General features: G+C 40.1%; 2 protein-coding genes across 2 annotated transcripts in view; both read right to left on the minus strand.

The window, feature by feature from the left end:
• Window positions 1–6,829, minus strand: part of LOC127661357 (anoctamin-1-like) — a 53,751-nt gene extending 46,922 nt beyond the window's left edge. Inside the window, exons 1-3 of the mRNA XM_052152005.1 lie at window positions 6,737–6,829; window positions 4,880–5,107; window positions 3,771–3,940 (exon numbers count right to left, since the gene is read on the minus strand). Coding sequence (XP_052007965.1) covers window positions 3,771–3,940; window positions 4,880–4,916 — 207 coding nt within the window. The 5' untranslated portion in view covers window positions 4,917–5,107; window positions 6,737–6,829. The remainder of the gene's footprint in view (window positions 1–3,770; window positions 3,941–4,879; window positions 5,108–6,736) is intronic.
• Window positions 6,830–7,436: 607 nt separating this feature from the next.
• The window catches only part of vwf (von Willebrand factor), a 56,825-nt gene continuing 56,165 nt past the window's right edge, over window positions 7,437–8,096 (minus strand). The window contains 1 exon segment of the mRNA XM_052152004.1: window positions 7,437–8,096. This exon segment is cut by the window's right edge and continues 639 nt beyond it. The gene's annotated coding sequence lies outside the window, so the exon portion shown is untranslated.

Raw genomic sequence — 8,096 nt, forward strand, 5'->3', positions numbered from 1 at the left:
TGGTTGAGCATGGCACTTGCAATGCCAAGATCATTGGTTCGATTCCCAGGGAACACTCAAACTGATCAAATGTATACCCTGAATGCACTGTAAGTCGCTTTGGGTAAACGCATATGCCAAATACATAAATGTCAGAATCAGAATGAGCTTTATTGCCAAGTATGCTTACACATACAAGGACTTTGTCTTGGTGACAGAAGCTTCCAGTGCACAAACAATACAGCAACAGGACAGAGATGATAATAAAAGAATATAATTTAATTAAAAGTGAATAGAAAATCAAAGTATATATGGAAATACACAATAGGACTATATATGTAGATACACGTATGTACAAAATACAAATCAGTTATATACAGTGCAAGGGAATGTAATGGCAGAAGAGTTGTGGTATGTTGGATAACTATAAATAAACTAAGCTGTGTATTGCACATTAATTATTGCTCAATGGGGCAGTTTAAACTCTTCATGAGATGGATAGCCTGAGGGAAAAAACTGTTCCTGTGCCTGACAGTTCTGGTGCTCAGTGCTCTGTAGTGCCTGCCAGAAGGCAACAGTTCAAAGAGGTATTGAGATGGGTGAGTGGGGTCCAGAGTGAACTTTCCAGCCCTTTTCCTCACTCTGGAAGTGTACAGATCTTTAAGGGAGGGCAGCGGGCAACCAATAATCCTCTCAGCAGTCCGAACTGTCCTTTGTAGTTTCCTGATGTCCGACTTCGTAGCTGCACCAAAGCAGACAGTTAGTGACATGCAGATGACAGACTCATTGACTGCTGAGTAGAACTGCATCAGCAGCGTCTGTGGCAGGTTGAACTTCCTCAACTGGCAAAGGAAGTACAACCTCTGCTAGGCCTTATTCACAATGGTGTCAATGTGGGTCTCCCACTTCAGGTCATGTGAGATGGTAGTGCCCAGGAACCTGAATGACTCCACTCCTGCCACAGTGCTGTTCAGAATGGTGAGGGGGTCAATGTTGGGGTGTTCCTCCTAAAGTTCACTATCATGTCCAATGTTTTGAGCGTGTTCAGCTCCAGGTTATTTTGACTACACCAGTGAGCCAGCTGTTCAACCTCCCTTCAGTGATGTAAATGTAAACGTAGTGCAGTATGCTCTTCTCAAACAATTAAACTTAGATTAATCAATCCACAAAAAATAATCCCAGTAGTGTTGTGGAGTGTCAATGTGGTCTTTGGCAAATTCCAGGTGTGCAGCAATGTTTTTGTTGGACAGCAGCAGCTTTCTTTGTGGCGTCCTGCCATGAACACCATACCTGTTTAATGTTTTCTGTATAGAAGACTCATTAACGGAGATGTTAACCAGTTCCAATGATTCCTTCAAGTCTTCATCTGTGACTCTAGGGTTCTTGTTTACCTCATTGAGCATTCTGCGGTGTGTCCTTTGAGTCATCTTGACTGGACGGCCACTTCTAGTGAGAGTACCTACAGTACTAAATCATCTCCATTTATAGACAATTTGTCTGTGGACAGATGAATAGCTAAACTCTTCTAGATAACTTTGTAACCCTTTCCAACTTTATGAATAGCAACAATTCTTGATCATAGGTCTTCTGAGATCTCTTGGTCCACGTCAGCAGATGCTTCTTGTGAATAGCGAACTCAAAATATTTGAGTGCTTTTTATAAGTCAAAGTAGCTCTAACCCACACCTCCAATCTAGTTTCATCAATTGGATGCCAGGTTTACCAACTCCTGACTCTAATTAGCTTTTGTTGACATCATTAGTTAGGGGTTCACATACTTTTTACATCCTACATTGTGAATGTTTGAATGATGCATTCAATATGATAAAGAACAACTCAATAATTTGTGTTATTAGTTAAAACAGATTGTGCTTGTTCATTATTGTACCTATCGAACCAGATTTTAAGAATATTATATACAAACATAGGTCATTACAAAGGGTTCAGATACTTTCTCTTGCCACTTATATTTTTCCCAACATGTTTTATGATTCCTTTAGGAAAGCATGGAAAAGAGACCATACCAATAAGATCATCGTTTGCTTTTGAGTTCTGTTCAAAGGGCCACCCCAACAAAAATATTGATGACACATTCATGACTCTTATATACAGATTTTTGTCTAATTAAATGCTCTCTACAATAAGAATCTTCCTCCCCTTAATACCACCTGCCATCAATAGAGCACAACAGTGCCTGCCCAAGTTTTCAGCCCTCTTGGTTCCGGAAGTATTTTTCCCATTCATTTATTCCATAGTCTTTTCATAAAATCCTTCATAAAAGTGTTGTAAGCCATAAACCGAAAATGTACATAATGTATTTTATAAGGGAGTGAAGTACAGTCCCATGATGCATTGTGAATGACTTAATCGGATTAGTTAAGTATAAGTATAGAAACAATATATTACAATTGTAATGCAAAATATTATAAGCATAAATATATAAGCAGTTTGAGAGTGTAGGGAGAGCAACTCAATTGCATCATTCACTGCGACGTCATGGGAGGGATGGCCACTGCAGAGCACTTTTGGTGCACTTGGTTCACTTTGATTTTCTTATTGGTTGATCTTTCTCTTCAGGATCATGGGTAGTGTAGTTCTTCACCAGAAAATCTGCTATTAAACACCATCCATCCATCCATCCATCTTCAACCGCTTATCCGAAGTCTGGTCGCGGGGGCAGCTGCTCCAGCAGGGGGCCCCAAACTTCCCTATCCCGAGCCACATTAACCAGCTCTGACTGGGGGACCCTGAGGCGTTCCCAGGCCAGTGTGGAGATGTAATCTCTCCACCTAGTCCTGGGTCTTCCCCGAGGCCTCCTCCCAGCTGGACGTGCCTGAAACACCTCCCTATGGAGGCGGACAGGGGGCATCCTTACCAGATGCCCAAACCACCTCAACTGACTCCTTTCGACGCAAAGGAGCCGCGGCTCTACTCCGAGCTCCTCACGGATGACTGAGCTCCTCACCCTATCTCTAAGGTAGAAGCCCGCCACCCTTCTGAGGAAGCCCATTTCGGCCGCTTGTACTCGCGACCTAGTTCTTTCGGTCATGACCCAGCCTTCATGACCATAGGTGAGGGTAGGAACAAAAATTGACCGGTAGATCGAGAGCTTTGCCTTCCGGCTCAACTCTCTTTTCGTGACAACGGTGCGATAGAGCGAGTGCAATACCGCCCCCGCTGCCCCGATTCTCCGGCCAACCTCCCGCTCCGTTGTCCCCTCACTCGTGAGGTACTTGAACTCCTTCACTTGGGGCAATACCGCCTTCCCTACCTGGAGTACGCACTCCATCGTTTAAAACCACAATTTTAAAAAAATGAATTTGAAATAACGTGGACTGATGGCTTCAACGGGAGCATATAACATTGATTAACAACCTCAGAGCTCATATTAAATCTGTCTTTAAAAGTTTTGAAGTTATCGTAAATGATCAATTCCCCTATGAAAAATATTAATTGAATTTTTACTTCCAGAACCAGACTGTTGTGCTTTATTGGCAATTGCAAGTAGCAAATCATGGTTCATGTCTGTGACATAACCCTTCAATATGATCCGCCCTAAGTAGACTCATTGCAACTTCCAAGAAGCATTTTGGGAGGTTCTTTACTCTGGTGGTACTAACATAACTCTCAAGAAGACAGTTGATGGGTCACCTTAACCCAGAATCTGTGTGACCCCTCTAGACCCCCTTCCCATGAAACACTGGGTTTTATTTGCCTTACACTTTAGGGAGTCTCTGATAATTGCTGGAGAAAACAGAATTTTGCTTGCATTAGACAACAGAACACACGCACCGTGTCCTCGTCAATGTCGTTGGCATCGTGGTCCCCACTGCTGCTGGTGCCCTGCTGGCCCAATTCAGAGATATCACGGGCAAGACAACGGAGTTTCTCGCTTTGTATTGAGAAGGACTCGCTCTTCACAGCGGTAACGCGCATGCGCTCGGGAGCCCCGTTCCAATTTTCTATCAGAGAGAGAGAGAGAGAGAGAGAGACTATGCATTAAAGTCAATAACACAGTTCCGCTCGGTTCAGCACCACGGACAGCGACACAATTGAAGGCTTTGCCTCAATTCTCCAAAACCTTTCAAACTGACCCTAATCGCAGACACAGGCGCACGTACACATATAGTCTACTGAAATATGCCCATACTTGACTAAAGCGTCACTTACATATGCTTCATGCGCTCAGGTAAACAAACACATGGATTCATGACTCTTACAGGGAGCTAAGCGCATTTGCACCACCTGACCCAACCCATGCAGCGGTCTATTTGTGCCATTACTTCCCAATGCATTTGCTTTCATGTCACTTACAAATAATTATGTTACCAGTATAAATGCATCATACAAAGTGCGTTTGACCTATATACCTGTATATAAAAAATATGCGGGAAAATCACCCATGTTTAAGGCTCGGCGTTAGATGGCGCTTAAATAGCCCCAGCTTAGTGCCCCAGCTAATTATAACAAACCATATCCATTAAAACCATCAAAACACTGAGTCTACACGCTTTCTTCCTAAAAGAAAACGATACTAAAACAATTAGTTATAATATTTACGAGTTTTGAAGTGTGAAAGTCCGTCTGAAGGGATCAATAATGGCGCGCGCCTCTGTGATTTCACTGTTATTAACACGAAGTGTTACCAGTTTGGTGCCACTAAAATATCCAGTTGTGCATGCATACAGTAAATGCGCAGTTAAATGAAATGAAATGCACGCATGTGCAACAGCTGCCTGTGAGCAATAATAAAACGAGCCAATTTAGTGAATTACAATTGGAATAGACATTGCAATCAAATGCAAATGATTTCACCGTTTGCGTAGGAAACGAAAGCATGCACACAAACACGCGCGCGCAACGCAACGACATCAATTGGAGTGCAAAGGTCCGGTACTCACCCGTGGCAGAGGGCGACCTGTTCAGTGCCATGTTCATGTTCCTGGTGAGATGGTGGACAATCGCTCGCGGCCCCGCGCAGCTTAACGCGCTCGTGCTGCTGCCGTTAATTCCGTGGAGCGCTCGAGACGCTCAAACTTCCAGCGAGAGTCCGACAGAGCGCGCGTGCACCGGAGAACAGTGACAGCAGACACTCCCCCCATACTCGGCATCTCTCACAAACACAGACACTAAATCCATCAATCTAATTATTGCGAACTAACAGATTTATAAACACACAAGATTAACAAAAGCTAAACATGCAACAGGCTATACACACAAACAAAATAGAATTTGCATGCCAAGAATTATCACTTCATTTTAAATTACATCATAATAGCTTTCGTTATAAGTCATTTGTTAAACATTATATAATGCTAATAAACATTTCTAGATCGTGTACATTTAAAAAATATATGAATAAATGTATAAAATCATGAATATATAAATATGTGCTTTTGAATCAAAGTGTCATGACAATTCTTTACACTGGATCATTAAAGGTATATTATTTTATTTATTTATTTATTTTTTTTAAGATTTCCTGTTTCAGTGGCATATCCAAAAGTAAAGGCTTATAACTTGACAAAAAAAAAAAAAAATATGAGCAAAACATTTGCTTTTTCTTATTTGGCATTATATATGGGTGTAAATAAGGTGGCTCTGAAAAAATGCTTTTGTTTTGTTCCCAAGCATGTCAACTGTATCTGGATGTTTGTGTGTGTGTGTTTGTGTGTGTGTGTGTGTGTGTGTGTGTGTGTGTGTGTGTGTGTGTGTGTGTGTGTGTGTGTGTGTGTGTGTGTGTGTTGATACAAAAAATCAATCAAAAGGTATAGCATTACGAAAATAATTGATCATATAGTCCAAAAATGTCTCCAAGTGTCCAAAAGGCTCTCCAAACAAATAAAACATAATAATTGTAAATAAGAACTAATTACACATGTAAATACAACACGGACTAAAGGTTTTGATAGCATGCAGACATGATTTTAGTCATGAGATTTCACAGAATGAGTTTCATTCTGTGCCATTTGAGTCATCATTGAATCTGTATTATTTACATGGTGCCATCTCCAACATTGTGATTCACATGTGTAAAATATATGACTGGTTGTATTGTACTCCTTGAGAGCTTTCCAACAGCATATGACTCATGGCTATTTGATCAGTTTGATATTTTTATTGATTGCAATAATATGCACGGTGCAATTTTTAAAAACAAATGATCAAAATGTAACACTTCTGATCATTTTGCAAATGTCAAAGCACTTCTTCAGTTTTGGTCATAATGCCAACATGCATCGGAAAGTAGAGCTGCTAACCTTTCAAACGATACCTATTATGTGTTGGTCAAGACTGTAGTTATTCAAGTTTTGACAATTATTATTTATTTCGCCGGCAGACCCATCCAAGCTTAAAGGGTTAAACCTAATCGACAGCATTTGTGGCATAATGGAAATTACCTAAAATAATAATTTATTTAGACTTGTCCCTTATTTTCTTTCAAATAAAAAATAAAATCTGGGTTACAGTGCGGCACTTACAATGGAAGTGAATGGGGGTCAATCCGTAAACATTAAAATACATTTCAAAAGTATAAGCACAAGTAAGCTTAACTTCTATTAAACCAATTATATTCTTTTAACTTAATAAAAAATACATTGGCATCTATTTTTAGTCTTACTTATTGTATGCATTTTAAAAAGTTAAGTAGAAAAAAGTACACATTTAATAATCAATTCATTATAACATGAGTCTTACTGTAAATCTAAGAGTTTAATCAATGCAAATACAGTATAAAGACATTTGTTTAGGCCTACCTGCAAATGAAGATAATAGTCTCTTGCCGAATAGCCGATGCTTTTAATCGAAAATGATTGGGCAGTCCACTTGGAGCAGCCTGAGGTTATGCGTTTAAGAGCACAATGATGATCGGGTAACACTGTGCACCTTTAAGGTTCATGAGTCACCTGTCTCCAGAGAGTTGAATCTGCTGCCTTATGTTATCGCTTAACCATTAGATAACCACTACCCGCCCTAACCACGCTCCTTTATGTGGATTTGATATTGTTTATTCAGTGCACTGAGAAAATGACAATTCATTTGCCCACAATTAGAGCAACCCAATGCAGTCTAGTGAATAAACAGTGAAGCCTACATTTATATACAGTAAGTCCTATAGAATTCTTCCCAGAATCGTGTACATTATGGACCTCTTTCATAATTACCTGCATGACTTAACTATCATACATTTCTTATAATATGGCTCAATTGTCAATGAAAAAGAAGCAGCTGAACTTGTGGCATTCTGTGTGATTGTAATTGATTGACAAGCATCTTTCAACACCTTTAACACCGATTGATTAAGGATTGATTCATTTTCTCCACACACACACACACACACACACACACACACACACACACTAATGAGTTTAAGTATCTAGAGCACCACCAAGTGGTCCAAGCAAAGTACTTGTTTATGACTCTATTGTGGTTCAATGAAATAAACAACCCAGAAACTATAAGCAAACATAAAGTGCTTTATTGACAAGAATATATTTGCATAGAAAAATGATCCAGTGGCAGTGCAGTAATTTGAGATTATAATGAGTTTATTGATTAAAGTCAGTATGAGCCCAAACCTGTTTACTGTTTTGAAGGGATAGTTCACCCACAAATACAATTCTGTCATCATTTATTCACCCTCGTGTTGTTCCGAAGCCATATCACTTCCAATTCTATTTTTATTTTTTCAATTCCAATTCTATTAAACACAACACAGAATTTGAGATATGCTGGAAATGACACTGTGGTGGCAATTTTCATGAGAAAAATGACATAAATCTCCAGTGATGCATGTACTGTACATACACTATTGGACATTGTTAGTAGACAAATAAAACAAATACTGTATATTGAGTGTGAAAAATGTTTTAACAAGACTTTCTAGAAGTCAACAGTGCTAAAAGTGCCCAAGGTTGAAGAAACAAAGGGTGTGTGAGTGTATGTGTGTGTGAGTGTGTGTGTGTGTGTGTGTGTGTGTGTGTGTGTGTGTGTGTGTGTGTGTGTGTGTGTGTGTGTGTGTGAGCTCAGTCAGTGGGACAGGTGTGTGACATACAGTCACAGCCGGTGACTTCGAGGACCTGGTGGTGTGTTTGTGTGTGTGTGTGTGTGTGTGTG

This window comes from Xyrauchen texanus, chromosome 21 (genome assembly GCF_025860055.1).
Source record: "Xyrauchen texanus isolate HMW12.3.18 chromosome 21, RBS_HiC_50CHRs, whole genome shotgun sequence".
NCBI classification, from domain to species: domain Eukaryota; kingdom Metazoa; phylum Chordata; class Actinopteri; order Cypriniformes; family Catostomidae; genus Xyrauchen; species Xyrauchen texanus.